This window comes from Sardina pilchardus, chromosome 11 (assembly GCF_963854185.1).
Source record: "Sardina pilchardus chromosome 11, fSarPil1.1, whole genome shotgun sequence".
Taxonomy (NCBI): Eukaryota; Metazoa; Chordata; class Actinopteri; order Clupeiformes; family Clupeidae; genus Sardina; species Sardina pilchardus.
The window spans coordinates 21,701,052-21,722,799 of record NC_085004.1 but is presented as its reverse complement, the minus strand read 5'-3'; the positions used below and the strand labels follow the sequence as shown (position 1 = coordinate 21,722,799).

General features: G+C 38.3%; 1 protein-coding gene across 2 annotated transcripts; it reads right to left on the bottom strand.

The window, feature by feature from the left end:
- Positions 1–1,521: 1,521 nt before the first annotated feature.
- Positions 1,522–15,655, bottom strand: LOC134095593 (uncharacterized). Of its 2 annotated transcripts, XM_062549218.1 has the most exons (12): positions 15,563–15,655; positions 7,846–7,872; positions 7,459–7,749; positions 4,557–4,859; positions 4,090–4,137; positions 3,848–3,940; positions 3,531–3,549; positions 3,291–3,313; positions 3,096–3,136; positions 2,875–2,929; positions 2,230–2,261; positions 1,522–2,123 (listed from the first exon to the last, which is right to left on the bottom strand). In XM_062549218.1, the coding sequence occupies exons 1-12, from the start codon at positions 15,612–15,614 to the stop codon at positions 1,953–1,955; spliced, it is 1,155 nt and encodes a 384-aa protein (XP_062405202.1). In that variant the 5' UTR covers positions 15,615–15,655; the 3' UTR covers positions 1,522–1,952. The 2 variants fall into 2 exon arrangements, with proteins under 2 accessions (XP_062405202.1, XP_062405203.1); XM_062549219.1 differs by lacking the exon at positions 7,846–7,872 and having other exon boundaries at positions 15,563–15,576.
- Between the last annotated feature and the right edge of the window lie 6,093 nt (positions 15,656–21,748).

Here is a 21,748-nt window from a genome sequence, read left to right as displayed (position 1 = left end):
AGTTAACCATACAATACAGTATTGTGAACGTGTGTCACTTAACGTGTGCACGAAATATAATTTGCAGTTCATACTACGTAACTTACAGATGGTACAGTAACTGAGGCTGTTTGAGATCATAAGATGACAAGATCTCTATTTTAATTTATAGCAACTGGCATTTGTGCATTTGTGCCTCACACTTAAGTGGTTAATTAAATCTTCTCTATTGAGTTTTACCTGTCAGCTGGCATATTTCACAGTTTCACAGTCAGCTTCAGATTTTCTCTAGGCTACATGATCCATAACAACATTGATAATGGCTCCTAAAGCATGTTCAATGAATATTTGATAAGTTACAGAAATAAACAACCACACTGTGATAGTCAGGTGTTGAATGTTGTTTTACCAATGAATCCACATGTAAGAGCCAACAGTTAATTAGTCATACAAATACAAGTAATATCAGAATAAAAACAAATGTTGCTGTCCTTTAAACAGATTAGATTATTATTTAGTAAAGCTTAATGACCATTAATATGTTTCAACCGAGTGATGAAATTCAGATGTACAGTATAATTTCCTTTAAAATTTAGCAAATATCCCAAAGAATGCCATCGTATTACTCACAGATAAAGAAGATGGCAGTTACAACAGAAAGGGTGAAGTATAACATTTTCGTTTACGAAGCAACAGAGATACAAATAGAGTCCACCAACAAATATAATTAGAGTGAGTTCATGGGTGGTACAGGAAAACACGTATCACTTCCTCTTGAGGTGACATAAGCTGCTGATTTGCAGCAGACAAGTAGGCCTATCACATGTCCTCAAAGACAAAGACTGATGTTTTCAAAAATCTTAACTTTCTTAAATCTGTAAATAGCTTATATCAGCTGGATAGGATGAAAATACAAGAAACTCTGGACAAAACAAGTATTTTTATGAAGTGAGAGAAAATAACTGACTGATCAACTGTTGGTCAGACCGGAGCAGCTCTATGTCTTGTGTGCTTTGTCAGTGGTGGTCTTTTCTACAGGTGTTAACTTTGGCTCCTATGAAGTGAAGTGAGGAATGTAACTTGTTTGACGTAATAGTGGCATTAGCTGTCAGACATCATGTAAAGATTGGCATCACCACATCCTCATGTCTCACATCCTATTTTTGGCTGATATTAACACGCTAGATGCCCAGTCTGAGGAGATGCACCCACACCCTCTGGTCCCTAGATAAAAGAGAACCTGGTGATCTTTTGAATTCGTTTTTTTATATATTGTTTTTATATTTGATGTATTGTTTTATGTATTTTCGTTATTTCTTAAGTTCATGCAAGTCTCATCATTGGGCTAAGATTGGTTTACTGATTAATGAATTGTTGATCTTCATAAGGTCCATCTTGTGCCATCAAACAAACCGAAAAAATGTGGGGAATTTTTTGTGCTTTTTTGCCTTTTTATTCATAGGACAGTGAAGAGTGAGACAAGAAGCAAGTGGGAGAGAGAGATGGGGTGGGATCGGGAAATGACCGCAGGTTGGACTCGAACCTGGGTCCCCGTGGGCACTTGGACCCATTCATGGCATGAGCACTGTAGCCTGTTGCACCACAGCGCCACAGCGCCCCCTGGGGGAACTTGTTCTTGATAAATGAATCAATAGATATGAAGATATGAAGTAGATATGAAACATACAGGACTTACAAGGCTCAATTGCTCAGCGTGGCAACAAAAGAGATAAAGCTATGGGCACAGGTATATTCACTGCACTTATAACAGTGGTGCAGATATTAACGATTATTTGAGAAATTCTGAAAAAAAAATGGTGAACAAAACTCAAAAGCATGAGTCAAATCAAGTGACATTATCAAAATCATTCCAAGGGCACATTACACCCTTACTATTTATCATGGATGGATGGATGGATGGATGGATAGATAGATAGATACTTTATTGATCCCCAAGGGGGAATTCAAGAGATCTAGGTCTTTTGTAAAGCAGCAAAATCAGATGTTCCGCAGTACATGTCGCTATAAATGTTGTTGTCCTGTGTTGGTTCAAGATGGCTATACACATGCTCCACACTGGAGTCCTCTTGGTCAGCCACAATCGGGATATCAGGGATGGAGGAGTACACAGGATCCACAATAGACTTTGGATATGAGACAGAAACAGGGATACAAAGACATTTGATTATTTAATAACTTATCATTTATTAACTAGTATCCAAATCTGTGCAGAAAAAGCAGTATACTTACACCCTGTTCAGATTCCAGGGCCATCTTGGTATCTTAAACACACAACAAAATCACAACATGATCAATGACATCATTATGATACAACCACAAAATAGCATGTCTCTAAGCTGGTTCCATTAAATGAAATGCTAGGCTTCATATCACATAGGCCTACAAATTCTTGCTTAATTCAACCATCAGATGTTAATCAAATGAGGTGCTGTGTTTTACTATTTTGTATGGTTGTTTTGTCATTGTTGTTTTTGTCATATTTTCTGTCTATTTAGGCAGCCTGCAATAAACCTGTCGTGTCGAGTTGTTTTAAAAACATCCTAAGATGAATAGGCTTACATTTCAGTGTGGTTTAGGTTAGTGGTGTAACGGTAAAGATATAATGAACTATCCTACAACGGTGGGTGCGTTACTACAGAGAAAAGAAGGGTACCGGTAAGTATAATCGTATCTAACTAAGAGAGCAAAGCTAATTTCCCAAAATGTTACAATCTGTAGGCACACAAAGCAGTAGAATTATCTGCCTGTCTTCTCTCCACATCAAAATCCCAACACAGCATGTCTATTCTGGGTCAATATGTCTTGTATTGGCTCATGTTTTTGTCAAATCACTTACAAATCATATCTCCACATTCAGTGCAACAGTGTTCTTACCTGAGGCTGCTGCTTTAGATGACATTGTCATGCCTTCATCGCCTATCACACCAGGCTAATGGAAGGCCAACGAAACAATAAGCATTCAACTAGTTTGTTTACAACAGACATTTATTTAATGTACATGGTCTTTGTCTGCTGTTTTAAGGATCACACAATATCAGGTAAATTATTAAAGAATTTCTGAAAATATCTGCACATTTAACGTCTCTGATACTCACAGAAATGGTTGTGCTCAGAAATCCAATACTTAGATTCTCATCTGCAAGGTGCATAAAATATTATGTAAGTATATGCCCAGTCAGGTGCCAACACTTTTTTTTAGCACATTTACACACACACACACACACACACACACACACACACACACACACACACACACACACACACACACACACACACACACACTCACTTACCTCGATCAGGGGGACATTCTTGTCTGGTGAAACAGAAAGACAGAAAATTAGTTAAATTGAGTTCACAAATAACTTTGCCATATCTTAACCCTTTTTAGTGGTGTATCATGTCTGTGTGAAAATATAAAGGCACAAGTTCACACCAGTGACCACAGAGTCTGTGTAAGGGGGCAATGCTGCAGGGTATGGGTTGGCGTGTATGCATGTTGCACTTCTGCATTTTGCACTGTTTTGACTTACCTTTTGAATGCACATCTTCCTGTAGAGTATAAAAATACATTGTGATGTTTAATGTATAATTATCACTTTTCTCTTCTATTGGAGCAAGAAAAGAGCAAGAATAAGCTTGAATAATTCGGGGGGGGGGGGGGGGGGGGGGACTTTTTACAGTGTACAAACATATATGCAAAGCATACAGCTATGAAAAACAAGAACAACAACACACTGCATTTATAACACCACCAATGCGTAATGGGTTTCACATCCAGCTATGCTATGACCTCAGCTATGCTATGACCTTTTCTGTGAAAACAGACATGTATATGAGTGAAACTCACTGATTTTCAGGCAGAGAAAGGAGGTGATCAGGCCTCCCAAAAACATGATCCCTCCAACAATTATCATCCCTCTAGTACAGATCTCCTCAGACCCTTTGTAAAAAGAAAATGGATGACATTACATTTCACACTGAGAATATAGGCCTACATCAACATTTGTTGAGATGCCTTCAGACAAAAAGAGCTTAAAAAAAAACCTTCAGTTTGCCTTTAATGTACATATTTGTAGCGCTTTAACTTACCAGCAATAATTGAAGTTGAGTTAACTGTAGATGTGAACAGCTGGACACCTGGCCAGAGGATGAAATTCTGCTTGTGATCTCTAGTTGGCTTGATGACTGTTCTATTCTACTTCATAGAAACATAATTTAAACTATTAAGTGTTAACTAACTTAAGTGATGCCTCCACAGACTTAGTACGATGTTGATAAGTGTGTCATTCACTGTTGTAAGGGTTTTAAGAGCATTAACTACAGCCTAAAGAATCTGCATAATACTTTTGAAGCACAATATTTCATTTGCAATGTCAGATGAATGAGATGACAAATGATGGGGAATCATGTTTCACTATTTCAATTCAGCTTATAACTGACGTCCGTGCAGGTGGCCTCAGCAGTGGTTTAACAGTCAAGTTATATCACTAATGCAATATCAGTTAATCAAGCATGACACCGTTGATTTACAATATTCAAAATACATGTGTCCTTACCAACCCAGTCTTTACCTACAGTGATTGAGACTGGTTGAGATGGGTCAGATGACAGTTGAGGGGTTGTTTTAACTGTATAATAACAACTCAGTGATATTTGTGCAGGTGGCCTCACACCCGACCAGTGGATCAACTCCTTCCCTGTCCTCTGTAGCTGGCATGATGGCATTACTACACTGAGAGGCTTTCCCCCCACTGAGAGAAAGCACTGAGACACAAGAGGGGACTGAGGTGTCTGACAGGTCAGATGAACTGTATCTGTCTCACTGATGAGCTGACGAAACAACAGGAGCTGTGGAGGTCCTGTGGGATAATAAGATTGACGCAGATTACAATGTCACCCTTACACCACAACGACCATCTGAACCAGATCGGATTATATCTACTTTACATGCGATTATTATGAATGACATTTGAGCACATTTATTGCCGTGTACAAAATGAGAATTCCATTTGGTAACACTTTATAATAAGGGTACATGAATTCTCATGAACTAATGCATGAATTAATGAATTACGCATTAGTTAATCCATTAATATATCATGAATCATTATGACTTAACATGAATTCACTGATTGTCATTAATGAATTAATACATAAATAATTCATCATCTTAAGCATTAAGTACGGTTGGCACATCATCATGAATCATGATTAATTAAGCATGATCATGATCAGTGGCGTAACTATAGTAGGTGCAGCCGGTGCAGTCGCACCAGGGCCCGTGACCTCCCGGGGCCCGTCGCTACCCCCGTCCTGCCTTTTTTTTCTTTTAGAACCTCACCATGAAGAATCAAACTATCAAAAAACGGCTAAATCAAATGTACCATCTTTCCTTGTCGTCATACTGTTTCGCCAGCTTATCTTTCTTTCTACTGAGATACAGCAAGGATATCTGGTTGCTACAGTAGGCTTAGCGATTTGTTGGATTTTTTGAATGGATAGTGCGGCTGCACATTTCAGTCATCGTTCAGTCATCGAGCGGCTGCAAGAAGCGGCAGGAGCGTAAAGAGCAAGGGGAAGGGTGGCCAAACTACTACTAGCCTAACATCTATTTTTCAACTTGCCAAAATGCTGGTGGTAGATTATTTACGACAGTGTAACATCCACATTCGGGGAAGTGTGTAGCTAATTGCTCTCATGTTTCTGACATTGCATGTGACTGTGACAACAGTCATTAAATATTGGGAACATCGTTGACGATTTTGCACAACCAAAGGTCTCACGGCCTAATTCATGCATATTGGGGATTGTATGCAATGATTTTATTTGGTTTCTGCACGGTTAAATAAGGCTAAATTAAGTTTCGTTTCTGCGCAGTGCGATTTTATAAGCAAGCAATCTACGCTTACAGTTTCAGCAGAGGGTTGAAAAAGTTTCAGCGCATTGGGTGTTCCCATAATTCCATGCGAGTTGATGTTAATGCAGTAGGCTAATATTAGATTACACTGGCCTGCAGACTATTAATAAAATAAATGTTTTATGTTTTCAGAATGGATCATGTAGTCGTGTGATTTTTATTTGAAATTGTATCTGTAACTACTAAACTATTTCGGTGCCTCAGGTCCTTTGCATAGTCACCCTTAATGTGTATTGCATGTATCAGAGTTAAGACTTCCTGGGCGACCATTCTTCGTCATTTTCATGCAGGGGCGCGGACACAATTTTCGCACAGGGGCCCGCACCTGCCTTGTTTCGCCACTGATCATGATGACTTTTTGTCAGACAAAATTTTGGACATCACCGTCATGGAGAAAAAAGAAAAGTAATTACACATGAATTCATGTTAACTAAATGTCATGAATTATCATGAGTTAATTCATTAACTCATGCATTAATTATACATGAAAATCTCATTAATAAACATGAATTAATAGTATGTCATTAATTACATCAGGTATGGACAACAAATTCATCTTGAGCATTAGGTACAGTGGGTAAATCATTATGAATAATGATCAATTACACATGATCATGGTGATTTCTAGGTTTTTGAAATGTGCTCCAAGGGGTAAGTAAACTATACATTAACTCATCATGAACTAATTAAGACCATTTTCAGAGATTATCGAAGAATCCACTTCTTTCGTCAGTGATAAAGAAGGGTCCATTTACCACTTTAGGTGAGGGGCCACAAACATGATGAACTCATCATTAATTAATGTAAATTGACCATTTTTGCATGACTTCAAACTTCATGCATTTAAAGCACCACCTGTTCATCACTTTATCTGAGGGGCCACAGACATGATTAACTAATGAAAAGATAATGCTTAGCTAATGAGGACATGCCTATATTTGAACGATGTGGATTCTTCGATATTCTCTGAAAATGGTCTTAATTAGTTCATGATGAGTTAATGTATAGTTTACTTACCCCTTGGAGCACATTTCAAAAACCTATAAATCATCATGATCATGTGTAATTGATCATTATTCATAATGATTTACCCACTGTAATGCTCAAGATGAATTTGTTGTCCAAACCTGATGTCATTGATGACATACTATTAATTCATGTTTATTAATGAGATGTTCATGTATAATTAATGCATTAGTTAATGAATTAACTCATGATAATTCATGACATTTAGTTAACATGAATTCATGTGTAATTACTTTTCTTTTTTCTCCATGACGGTGATGTCCAAAATTTTGTCTGACAAAAAGTCATCATGATCATGCTTAATTAATCATGATTCATGATGATGTGCCAACCGTACTTAATGCTTAAGATGATGAGTTATTTATGTATTAATTAATTAATGACAATCAGTGAATTCATGTTAAGTCATAATGATTCATGATATATTAATGGATTAACTAATGCGTAATTCATGCATTAATTCATGCATTAGTTCATGAGAATTCATGTACCCTTACATTTTTACAATTTCTTACCTACAATGGTAACTAAAGTACGTTCAGAGTATGGTGAGTTCATCAGTGGCATTGAGCCAAAACACTGACACATCAGCTCAATTTCTGTAATATCCCGTTGACCTGACCATGCAATCAGGTCATTTCCAGAGAGTGCCAACCTGCTGGACTCAGACCATGTCCAGTTTCCACCATTTATGGCGAAATAACAGTGAGACAAAGGAGACAGAGATGTCTCACAAGTCAGGTGAACTATGTCAGTGAACTGTCTGATGACAGCAGGGACCACTTTCATCTCAGGCGGTGGAATTCCTAAATGCACAGACACAAAGTATGTGATTAATGGTGTTTATTACAGTATATGATCCCAACAAAATAAGCTTCAGTGACAAGTGTGTGCAAACTGACCTTGAACTTGTATGTACTTAGTAGAATCTAAAAAGCAATAGTTCAAATAGATATGTAAAACAAGCAAAAGCATCATGCATGATTGTGGAGTAAAAGTTGGTAATCCAGATCTACAGTATAGCCAAACCCGTCCTAATAGCAGTAATGATGAAACTATGGTGAATGTCACAGAGCCTTCACTGTCCCATCAACCATCTTTTTCAGTTAATATTAGGGCTGTCAATCAATTAAAAAGAAGTCTGATCAATTACATACTTACATACAACGTCATTAATTTATCTAAATTCATTATATTGCTGTGAAAGTATGTTATATATTTCAATTAAAACCAATCAGTGAATAATCAGCATTAGTGACGTTAAAGTTCAAACACTCTTTTGACATACAAGGCATTTCAGGTCACAGTTACTGTATAACCTAGGGAACACTCATCAACATTATTTCTTTGCATTTAGAGTTGACAAACTCCAGTGATATATAAATTCCATGCTGCAGACATTGCATTGGTGTTTATTTTTGTCAACACCATCAGGCCATTTTTTTTAAATGTTCCAATCAATGATCTAGGCAGCACTCTCTCTCTCCTTCATTTTACAGTCTAATGGTTACTGAACGGCTCCTGGTCAAAGGTCATATGGAATCGATTAATCTACATTATTTATTTATAATCAGTTATTATTTCCCCTCCCTCAAATTAATCCATAGCCTACTAGTGCAGTGCCCGTGCAAACAATGTTTTCCAAGAAACGTGTTGCCCAATGACGTTGATGCAGGTAGCCTAGACAAGGGCGTAACTTTGGGTCTACCATTGGGGGGGTTAAACTTGCGGCATATTTATCAATTTATTTATTTATTGAATAATTTTCTTGTGCAAAAGGTAACATGCTAATTTGCCGTTCCTTTATTAGAAATACATCATGATGATTTAGGCTAGGCTACGTAAATGCAGCTGTTCACTTGACTGTTTGTGCCATAATGCCACAGTAGTTGAATTCAGTGTGCTCACATGGACCGTCTTGTGTGTAGGCCTATGTATAAAGTGCGTGCCTGCACTAGCCCTATGAGCCCTGGGCTGTTTTAAAGGCATTTTCACTACCTCTAGTTAAAAGCATCTATCCTGGTCATTGTAAGTGCCATTCACACATGCTACATATTGTTTTTTTTTTTTTTTTTTTCAGCACAGTCTAGGCTATCCAGATCTACCACATGTATTAATACTTGCATTGATTTGATTTAGATTTTTAAATAATACAAATTAAAAAAGCATACTATACAAATTCTTACATTTTGACATGTATCTCACCACAGCAAGCTGACAGCTCGACATGACTTGCATGGTTGTGTAGGCCTGACTGTCCTGAAAATTGCAATATAAGAACCATGGTGGAGGTATACTTTGGGGCTGAGCAATTTACAGAAATATGTGGTGTGTGCCTTCCAGAAATAAATGACCATTTTTATTTAGTGTTGAGAAATTACTTTGACACTTTTTGTGCTCCATATTTGTGACACTAGCTGATCTGACTTGTTTGCGTGGTAGCACACATGACGTGCACAGATGATGATTCTCTATAATATTTTTTACTGCATTGCAATGAACAAAGTAAAGGCAAAAAAGTGTTTATTTGTCAAACAAATTTGGATGCAATATGAGTCTTGAATTGGATACCATACAGGAGTTTGCTAGGATCTCAAAACCGTATTATGAACGTGACTTGCCATAGAGAGACGGAAACACATGAACGTTGGATTATGAACATAGGCTATTATGCCACACAAAAACATGGGGTAAGTGGAGCTAAATGAAGTTATTAGGCTATTTTGCTGTCACTTCGTCTGTTTTATGGCCTAGAAGGTTGTATTTGGTATCAGTGGATAGCTCTAGCTCTCCTCTTTCATCTGACATGCGTGCCATATCTTTCCGATGGCGGGTTTGCGTGTAATTCAAGTGAATGCAGAGCAATATAGACTGTAAATATGATATACTTTGATTTAACTTAATGATTTTATTTTAGTTTCATACTTGATCGTACAGACAAGCATCGAGTCTCGTTGAAAAGCCCCGGTTCTGCTCTTTCGTGCAATATAGGTCTCATCTCGCTGTGACTAATTATCCCGGAGCAACGTAACAGAGAAGAATGGGTGTGTTTTAGACGCACTTTGCGTCCGTCGGGCTCATAGGGCTAGCCAGCCAACTCCAGTCAACAAATCATCAGCTAATTTAACAGCTAACTTAGCAATAGGGGTATACCTCCATTTGGTCAGGATTTTTCCTATTTTTGGTTGGTGTCAACCAACAATGAAAATGCTGTCTGGCTGCCTTTCAATGTCTTTTTCATCTTCCCACCTGAGTTGAGAGCTTTCTGCAACCATTCATCCCAGCGACTGCGCAAAATAGGCTATAAACAAACTTTCGGTAGAGAACGCAGGTTGGGTAATACCAAGTAGTCGGTGGGCAGGGGGGTACATTTCAGAATATTTAAAACATGATACTATCTTGCTGGAAAATGAAATGAATAAAGAAAACGAACAAAAAATATTCATCCAGAATATTTCATATTCAGTGTAATCTGAATTATGTGATGATATTGAGGGGGTTATATTAGCTGGATATGATTTTTGAGGGGGTCATGACCCCTGTAACCCCCCCGCAAATTACGCCTATGAGCCTAGATCATGTTAGATTGGTGATGAGAATCAGGCCCGTGCTGTTAGAGCTTTTTACTCTTTGCAAGGTAATAGAAAAGTGAAGGGGAAAGGCGTTTGAGTTGCAGCTAATGGCTATTAGACACATTACATACCCGTGCGTTTTTGCTGTTGTTGGGAAATTATAGCCTAAAGCTAACCGCATGCATGGCCCGTCTATGCCATGGCCATGCCAGTGCTATGAAGCGCAAGGCAACCGCGGTTGTTGATGAGTAGCCTATGCAACGTTACGTGACTTTAACAGCCTGCTTACCAACATGGGTGCATGTGTGTCGGACTCAGCATGTTTATCCAACATGAACAATCTTGAAACGGTCCGTTGTTTACGTGAGACATCGTAATTTCCATGAACACGGAGTTTGTCAGCGAAATGGGCTTTTTTCTTTCTATGCTGGTGTAAGTGAGAGTGAGGGGGAGTGGCTAGTGCAGAGAGCGGTAGAATTGTGGGATTGCGGCAGAGTTGTATTTTGTTTAATTTAACGATATCTTTGTCATTTTTTGTCCGAACATGACCAAACTTTGCACTGCACTCACGCATGTCATTAGCAATACATGTGTCACATTTTAGGTCAGTTGGATGAGTGGTTTGAGAGTTCTGCGTGGAACACACAGACAGAGTGACACACAGACAGATGTTCCTTGCATTACAGTTTTTTTCAATCGCTAACAAGCGTTTGTCCTTTCAGTCAGGGGCGGAGCTATAGGCGGGGCAGGCGGGGCAGCTGCCCCTGGGCCCGGGCCCTTCCCGAGGGCTCAAAGGGCCCTTTGCACTTCGTCGAAAACGCGAACTCAATCTCCCCGAATTAAAATTTTTATTCTCACCGAACGTGTTGTAGCGTACATCACACATAATTGCATTACATACGTGGCTAGCCTATTTATATATCTAGCATTTTAGATCTACTATTTTATCATGGTGGGAGTCATGACTCAAAAAATACCAGTGAAATACAAGCTGTCTTGTAATGTAATAGTTAGTCATGTTCTTTTAAGATAGCCTAAGCTATGTTGTTAAGGCTTGTATTTGTTTAATCATGTTTGTGTAATTTTTTAACAACTGCAGTGCATGATGGGTATGATATCTGAAGACTTGTTGAACGTCATCATCAAAATTCCATTGTAGTGAACAACGTAGGCTATAGGCTTGGACTAGGCTACGGGATGTTGGTAATAACTTGTTCTTATGCCAAGCATCAGCCCCGGATCATTCTCACACAATTAACGCATAATCTATCGTTTTTATGAATGACAATTCCAATAATCGATCAAACGAGAAAGATCATTATAGCCTACTGTACTTTGTGGGCTCTCTCAATGCTCGTGACTTCTACAAACTAAAGCATAATTTGGAACGAAATTATGAGCATGCAGTAGAGACAGAGAGGCAGGTTCCAGCTTCACTCTTCCGCTGTCAGACCGCATAGCCTTTATTTAGGTGTCATCTGCCCAGCTAACTACGGAAATTCTAAATAAGATGTGAACAGTAAGTGGCTGCTTCACGTGATGTCCGTTACCGTCCGAAATTCGGCAAGATTATCGCAAAATGTGCAGAACATTTGAAAACAGCTATGAGGCAGGTTCCACCTAGCTTGTCATTGTTGACATCTTCTGCCATAAGAATCGTTTTAAGAAAGGTAGGCTAATGATGATGGCAGCAAAGACGAGGGAAGGCTAAAGGAGGTGGCTGATCAGGTTTCCAGTGATTCACCATTTGTAAGCTGAGGTTGGTAAGAAGACTATTTTACATTGGCTGCACTCACTGTGAGTAACTTAGCCAATTTATTTATTAGCTAGCCTTATTTTACCATCTGGAGAATGGAGTCACAAATTAGACTATTCTTGTGAATGCATTCCACTCAGATAGCTAAGTGGCTACCAGGTTCAAAGCAACAAATGAAGGCTGCTTGTAATAATACAAATATTGTGATATCAATATGGTGCAATCAAACGAGCTACAGCTGGTAGAGCCTTCAGCCTGGAGCATGACCTGCAAAAGGGCATTATGAGAACCGTTCAGACTCTTCTTAAAGTGACTGCACCATTTATCAATATCAATATCACAATTGATCAAAATATAAAATAATACATAAGCAATTTGCATTACTGTAGTTGCTTGTGTCACATTTGTGTTATCATTCAAATGTTATGATGCGTGTTGGGGGGCTGAGCGGGGGGGGGGGACGACGTATGGGGAGGGGGGCCCATCAACCATCTCTGCCCCAGGGCCCTGTGTGCAGTTGTTCCGCCACTGCTTTCAGTTGACACATTTTCAAAACTCTAAACACAGTTAGCACGACATCGGTCTTTTGTGGCCATACCATTCACACATTTCATGTTGTTTTCACACAGTATGCAGTCAGTGAATACATTTTCACAATGCTTATACTTTCTTGACAGACAAACTATACCTCCCAACAAAATAATGGATCGTTTTTGTATTATTTTCGAATGTTAACACACAACATCCCACAATAGTTAAAACAATATTCCAAACCTTAGATACAGTATAAAAACCTCTGCTTCTGCAATGTTATCAATTCAAAAGCAATATGTCTCAGCTGATAATAAACAATCAATCGAATAATTGACACACAGATGATTTATGTTGGGTAAATTGGGCCAACCACAGCTGATTTCAGTCTGTCTTAGACTCAGTGACAGGGGTCTCTATTACATTGACACTTACACAGTAAAAAGAGGAGGTGATGTTTTTGGAAGCAGAAACAGAAAAATACAAATACTGTAATGTCTGGACGAGGAAGAGTAAAAGTAAGGGGCCCAGGGAGGAGAGCAGGCCCAGTGAGAGATGCAGTGAGAGGTGCAAGAGCACTGAGAGGAGCAGGTGCAGAGATTAGACACAGTAATATTGTGCTTTTTTTTGTTCACCCCCTTTTTATCTGGGCTTTTTTGCTGTTGTTTTTTGTTCAAAATGCTCTTTTGTATCATGGATATTTTGTTCACTGCAGTGCTGTAAAACTTTTTCTTTTCTATCATAGTCTACTGTAAACAGTATTTATATTGCACCTCCTGTAGGCCTAGTGAACAGTAAAAAAAAATAAAATAAAAAAAAGATTAGCTTTTTACTGGAATGCATTTGAATGTGAACATTACATCTGGACATACAGTTCCCAACCAAAAAAGTTAGTGTAAAAATGCTGGATTGCATGTTTTGTATGCAAATACCTGTAAAACTGAAACATAAAAGTCTATGCCGTTTTTGTAATGTGAACAGTAGCCAGTATTTTGAAACTAGTGTACTCTGATTGACTGCATGTATCTTGTGAAGTGAAAACAAGTTTCATTCTTTGACAAAATAACTTCATTTTGAGTCAGGTTTCCAGTGTTTTGGTAAAGTTAGTGTGTGCAGAGAAATGAGGAGTTAGTGTAGGCCTATATGTAACAAAATGTGGTGTAAGAACATGGGATGTGCTTTTGAGAAGAAAATGATCCATTTGGCCAATTGTGTTTTGTAGGTGAGAGTCTGTGTTTAGAGTTTTGAAAATGTGTCAAATGAATGGACAAACGCTTGTTAGCGATTGAAAAAAACTGTAATACAGTAGATAGATAAATTAACTATTTTTGACAGCCCTAGTTAATATATAAACTAAACCATGCATCCCAGGATCTCTATCTAATCAGTAAAGGAACAATACTCTTAAACCAGCTATTTCTAAATAGCACAACTCTTAAGCCAGGTAGAGCAGCTAATTGGTGAGATCACTTGTGTTAAGTGCAAAGGCAGATCCAATACATGGCTGGACTTTTACTTTCTGAAGCTGGACTTTTCCACCTCTGCTATTAGGCACATGCCATATACAGTGTTCATAATCATACACTGAGCTTTGGTGTACTGAGTAGAATTTGAGAACATGGAAAGTTAGATGCACCTCATAGTGGTTAGTATGATTGCTGCCTGGTCTTTCCATTTGCTACACAAGAAAATAAAAACATATTCTCTAAGCTTGTAGCCCACACTTAGATACGCTAAAAGCAGTAAAAGTGGAAATATCAGAGAATAAATATTTTTTTATTGGCACTGTAAATGAAGCAGGGCCGCACCCAGCACTGCCAAAAGCCTGCGAGAGTGAAGCAGGCATCAGAGCAAGAGACAGCAAACTGGAGAGAACAGGTTTCAACTGATCCTCCAATAAGGCCATAAATTGGCGCACCTGGCTAGAACTCCACAGCTCCACCTTCCCAGGCCAAAAGAGGAAAAGACACAGGCAAGCCAAAAACAATGGAAGGTCAGCTAGGAAGAAAGGGGTAGAGCCGGGCCATCACAATCCGAAAAGGCACAATTGATGCTGACTGTTAAGCAGCTGTAGCTCCCAAACATTCACAGACTGTTGTTAAAAGAAGAGGTGACACACCATAGTGGTAAATATGTTCCTTTCCCATCTTTTTTGAGACATGTTGCTGGCATCAAATTCAAAATGAACATATTTAAAACAAAACAATAACTATAAAAAAAAAACAATAACTATAAAATGTATCCGTGTCAACAGCTGATATGTTATCTTTGTGCTATATTCTCAATTAAATATAGGATAAACATGATATGCAAATCATAGCATTCTTTTTTTTATTGTCAAGATCACATTTTGAAAGGTTGTGGGTCAGGCATTTAAGGTTGGGGGGCAGTATGCATGATGATGGAATGAACAGTTCCATAATGGTTGCTTTTAAGCATGTTCAATGCATCGAATTTGTTAAAATTTGTTATTTATCAGAACACATATTTCAAGAAATAGATGGCCACACTGTGCTAATCAGGTGTACAGTATTTGACTCATTCTGTTCGACCTATTTATCCTAACAAACATTTTGGGTTTAATAGCCATTAAAATGAAAGTAAATAGGCCTACACAAACATAACACAAGGTCAAAACGATCAAAGCTCAATTTCATGTTGCAGTGAGAATTAATAAGATCTATATCTGTGATGAAAGTTTCAGATGTACAATATCCTAAACCGATTACAACTTATAAATCATGCCATTGTATTACTCACATGCCAGGAGCATAGTTGTTGCAACAGAAAGGGTGAAGTATATCATTTTCATCAGTTGCACATCTATGGAGCAACAGAAATACTAATGTAGAGACCACCATCAAACACTACAAATAGAATGAAGCAGTTTAAAGGTGAGACACAGGAAATGTAGCCCTTGGCCTGGGGTATCACTTCCTGTGGTAACATAAGCTGCTCTGTGTGACCACTGCTCAGGCTTTATATATCTTTTTGTTTTCATTTGACCAACAGTAATTGTGTAAAGCATACATGTAGCTTACTAGCCCAACGTGTCTCAGGCAGAATAGATTCTTGTAGACATTTGCATTGGAACAATTATATTCTCGTCTTATTGCTTTCTGCATTTTCTTTGTGTACTGTATGATTCCAGCTTCACATAAACTAAAAAATGAAAAGACATTGCAAAAAAAAAAAAAAAAAAAAAATGACAAAAACATCTTACAGTTTTTTTCAATCGCTAACAAGTGTTTGTCCTTTCAGTTGACACATTTTCAAAACTCTAAACACAGTTAGCACAGCATCGGTCTTTTGTGGCCATACCATTCACACATTTCATGTTGTTTTCACACAGTATGCAGTCAGTGAATACATTTTCACAATGCTTACATTTTCTTAACAGACAAACTATACCTCCCAACAAAATAATGGATCGTTTTTGTATTATTTTCGAATGTTAACACACAACATCCCACAATAGTTAAAACAATATTCCAAACCTTAGATACAGTATAAAAACCTCTGCTTCTGCAATGTTATCAATTCAAAAGCAATATATCTCAGCTGATAATGAACAAACAATCGAAAAGTGATTTATGTTGGGTATATTGGGCCAACCACATGCTGATTCCAGTCTATCTCAGTGGCAGGGGTTATTTCTCTTTGACACTTACACAGTAAAAAGAGGAGGTGATGTTTTTGGAAGCAGAAACAGAAAAAGACAAATACTGTAATGTCTGGACGAGGAAGAGTAAGAGTAAGGGGCCCAGAGAAGAGCAGGCCCAGTGAGAGATGCAGTGAGAGGTGCAGGAGCACGGAGAGGAGCAGGTGCAGAGATTAGACACAGTAATATTGTGCTTTTTTTTGTTCACCCTCTTTTTATCTGGGCTTTTTGCTGTTGTTTTTTGTTCAGAATGATCTTGTGTTTCATGGATATTTTGTTCACTACAATGCTGTAAAACTTTTTCTGTTCTATCATAGTCTACTATGTAAACAGTATTTATACTGCACCTCCTGTAGGCCTAGTGAACAGTAAAAAAAAGAAAAAAGATTTGCTTTTTACTGGAATGCATTTGAACATTACATCTGGACATACAGTTCCCAACCAAGATATTTAGTGTAAAAATGCTGGATTGCATGTTTTGCATGCAAATACCTGTAAAACTGAAACATAAAAGTCTATGCAGTTTTTGTAATGTCAACAGTTGCCAGTATTTTGAAACCTATGTACTAAACCTCTGATTGACTGCATGTATCTTGTGAAGTGAAAACAAGCTTCATTCTTTGACAAAATAACTTCATTTTGAGTCAGGTTTCCAGTGTTTTGGTAAAGTTAGTGTGTGCAGAGAAATGACGAGTTAGTGTATATGTAACAAAATGTGGTGTAACAACATGGAATGTGCTTTTGAGAGGAAAATGATCCATTTGGCCAATTGTGTTTTGTACGTAGGTGAGAGACTGTGTTTAGAGTTTTGAAAATGTCTCAAATGAATGGACAAATGCTTGTTAGCGATTGAAAAAAACTGTAAAAGCTGGCAGCAACATTCATTACTGGTAGACATGCTCAGGTCTTGTACTGTAGCTTATGCTCGAGTGTCTTCATGAAGACAAAAGCTGTCCTTCTAAAACATTTCACTTGCTAAAATATGTATTGGTATGTTTCAAAATGTCCTTGAGAAACAGATCTGTAGCAGAACAGGAAGAGATGGCGTGATGACAATTAGAAGTCAGCCATTATGCAATGACGTGAATAACCACCACATCCTGCACAGCAGAAACAAGTTCTGGAGTGACACTTCTGATCTGATATGAATGATCCACTTTGGGGAGATATCTCGACGGCTGAGAACCAAAGGGGTGTAAGTGACATTTTGGTCAAAATTGAGTTATATATCACCTGAAAGCTCTTGATGAGCTCTTTAGCTGACCAAATTATAGAAGTGTAACTGTGAACATATAGAAGCAGTTAGATTTGTTTTGGCTCTCCTGTAAAGTTGGTGAAATGTCACTTACACCCCTTTGGTTCTCAGCCCTCGATCATGCAGTTCATGCAAAACAACTCAAAATTAATATAAATGAGTGGAAATTCTATCAGGGAGCTGTGATGCACACACTGTACTGTATAAGATATTCAATGACCTCACACAATACAGTCTATATAATGATCAGATGTTCAGGCTGGGGCCCATGTATCCCTTTGTGAACTGTTATACTGTAGGAGGAGTCTGGAGGGTTTAACAGGATTTCAGGGGCCCTGGTCTCCTGAGCCAATGCCTGTTCATCTGTGCATGTGCGTGTTCGGCATATCTTTGCATCTATGAATAGGTGTATACTTGTGTGTGTATACGACTCTCTCTCTCTCTCTCTCTCTCTCTCTGTGTGTCTGTGTGTCTGTGTGTGTGTGTGTGTGTATGTGTGTATGTGTGTATGTGTGTGTGTGTGTGTGTGTGTGTGTGTGTGTGTGTGTGTGTGTGTGTGTGTGTGTGTGTGTGCGTGTGTGTAAATAGTCAGAATGTTTACATGCACAGTTAAGTCGAGTCACAGTTAGCTCAGTTAGGTGATATGACGACTTATCTGAGTTTACATTTACTGACTGCTCTATTGACTGAAGTACTGTTTTACTCCGCTACACTAGATGGCGATTTCTCCTCCTTCCTGTTCAGAAACGCCAAAACATTCTATATGAGCTTCATTATCGTTCACTATCTATCACTATCACTATCTATATTTCACTATTTTGCCGCGTGCTTTTCAATTGTCTACTTAAACAGTTCAGAACATTTTATTACTGATCAATACACAACAGTGATAGTACAGTAAACATACTATCAACAGTGCATTGTGTGAGTCTACAGTACAAACGTATTTCAAATGCACTATAGAGCATTCACTCATGCATATCACTGCATAGCCTACATGTTTTATTTATACTGTATGTGTTAATATGTCTGTTTTTATTCCACATTTGATCTTTTCTATCTTTCTATTTTACTATTACAGACTTTGCCAAATAATTAAACAATACACAACTTTTAACAGAGATACTTTAAGAAAACAACATGACTCAAATAAAATTACTGAATATATATATATATATATATATATATATATATATATATATATATATATATATATATATATATATATATATATTTTTTTTTTAAATAATGATTCCAAGGGCACATTATATCCTTAGAAATCCTTATCCTTAGGAAACTCGGGTGTTATGCAGTGTGTTGTACATGCTGTTGTCCTGTGTGGGTTCAAGATTGCTGTACAGATTCCTCACGCTGGAGGCACAGTCCTCTTGGCCGGCCGCATTCAGGATATCAGGGATGGAGGAGTACACAGGATGCGCAGGATGCTTAAGAGATACAGAGATGGAGGATTAGAATTATTAACAGATCAATTAGCCTATGTGGTTTGTGTACAGATAAAATGTGTGTGGATATTTACAGAAAGAAAGAAATATACTTTCAGTACACCGTGTTCATATCCCAGAGTCATGTTGGTATCTTAAACACACAACAAAACCACAATGTGATCAGTGACATCATTAAGGCAAAACCATATACAGTAGGAAGCTCCATTAAAGGAGAGGACACTTTTGCTTGACATCATGTTTTTTGTCCAGTCTTGTCTTGCTTTTTATTGCAGATCATCATTTGAAGATAACAGATTTAAAGGGTTTCTGAGGTGGACACTATATTACAGGGTCAACCCTGGTCACTCAAAAACAAAACATTTTCATTCATATGTGTTTTTAGGATCACACTGTAATGTTATATTACGGGCTTGTAACCGGAGGGTTGCCGGTTCGATCCCTGACCAGTCCACCATGGCTGAAGTGCCCTTGAGCAAGGCACCTAACCCCTCACTGCTCCCCGAGCGCCGCTGGTTGGGCAGGCAGCTCACTGCTCTGGGTTGTGTGATTCACCTCACTGTGTGTTCACTGTGTGCTGTGTGTTCACTAATTCGGTTAAATTGGGTTAAAGGGATAGTTCGGATTTTAAGACACGAAGTTGTATGGGTTCCCTGTCAGCAACGTAGTGCATCAGCACTGACTTACCCCCGACAGCGTCCTGTGAGCCGAGATCCAGCCGGTTTTAGATCGTTTTTGATGCTGAAGAAAGTAGTCCGGCAAGTTTCTGGGGTCACGAAAGTAAAGTGTTTTTCTTCTCAAAACCATATGCGTTCAACAGAGTGATATATTTGCACCACAAAAACGTTGTCCAGGAAAAATTCAAACCTCGTTATCACTTACTTATTTTTCGCGATTCCTATCACTGCGCGCTACTGACAGCTGGACAACGTTTTTGTGGTGCAAATATATCACTCTGTTGAACGCATATGGTTTTGAGAAGAAAAACACTTTACTTTCGTGACCCCAGAAACTTGCTGAAGAAAATAGTCCGGCATCAAAAACGATCAAAAACCGGCTGGATCTCGGCTCACAGGACGCTGTCGGGGGTAAGTCAGTGCTGATGCACTACGTTGCTGACAGGGAACCCATACAACTTCGTGTCTTAAAATCCGAACTATCCCTTTAAATGCAGAGAACTGAATTTCCCTCACGGGATCAAAAAAGTATATATTCTATTCTGTTCTATTCTATATCACACATTAAGACATTTGGTATTCAAATATGTATTTATACTCACTGCAGTGTTCCCAATTCCCATTCTAAGATTTTCATAAAGAGACTCTGGAGCTCCCCCTAGTGGGACAAGTCAATATGAAAACACAACTTCAAGAATAAATGGTTTGAGCTGCAACCCTCTCACTAAAATAGTGTGCTAGTAAGTATGCTTAAGCACACAGCAGGAGAATCATGTGCCAGTGTTCTTACTGTATCAACTGTTATATCAAAACCCCAACATATATATAGGCTTCTGATTCTGACAAATCACTCACAAACTATATCTCCAAACACAACAGTGTTCTTATCTGAGACAGCTGCTGTAGATGACACTGCCATGTCTTCATAGTCCATCACACCTGGCTGATGAAAGGCAAAAGAAGAAATGATATTCAACTAATTTGTTCACCAGACATTTATTTACATGGTATTTATTTTTCTGTGTTTAGAATCACACAGTCAGGTAAATCATTAAACAATTCACAAACTATATCTCCACACACAAAAGTGTTCTTATCTGAGACAGCTGCTGTAGATGACTTTGCCATGTCTTCATAGTCCATCACACCTGGCTGATGAAAGGCAAAAGAAGAAATGATATTCAACTAATTTGCTCACCAGACATTTTTTTACATGGTATTTATTTTGCTGTGTTTAGAATCACACAGTCGGGTAAATCATTAAAAAATTGGTAAAAAAAAAATGCATATGTAATCTTATACTCACAGACATGTTACTGCTCAAAAAAACAATACCATTCTCATCTGCAAGGTGCATAGAATATTGTAATTATGTAAATGCCTCGGCATGTAAATACAGTATGTAGGTATGAGCATGAGCATGTTTTAATTATTATTATGTAGCACATTTACACACACACACTTACTTTGTTCGGGGGAACATTCTTGTCTGGTGAAACAGAAAGACAGCGAAAGAGAGGAATGAAGTAAGAGTTCACAAACAACTTAGCAGCATTCTATCCCTATTTAGTGGTGCACATGTCTGTGTGAAAATAAAAAGATGCCAGTTCACACCGGTGACCTCAGTGTCTGTGTAAGGGGGCACTGCTGCAGGGTATGGGAGGGTGAGTATGCCTTTCGCACTTCTGCATTTTGCATGTGTCTCTGTAGGCTACACACTTACATGTGTATATTTAGCATATAGCAGCACTGTTTCGACATACCTTTTGAATCCACATCTTCCTGTAGCGGAGAAAGACATTATGATTATGATGATGAATGAAACTGCATTAATCATCACTGCTCAATTATTTGCTATCTCTTCCATTGGAGCAACAGAAAAACAACTAT

What these genes read in the sequence shown, in the direction of transcription:
- LOC134095593 (XM_062549218.1), bottom strand. Translation starts at nt 15,614, where the DNA reads ATGAAAATGATATACTTCACCCTTTCTGTTGCAACAACTATGCTCCTG. An exon ending in TAAGTACATACAAGTTCAAG is followed by an intron (nt 7,750 to 7,845) that starts GTCAGTTTGCAC and finishes CTGTGCATTTAG; the next exon opens with GAATTCCACCGCCTGAGATG. An exon ending in TTCTGAGCACAACCATTTCT is followed by an intron (nt 2,930 to 3,095) that starts GTGAGTATCAGA and finishes GCCTTCCATTAG; the next exon opens with CCTGGTGTGATAGGCGATGA.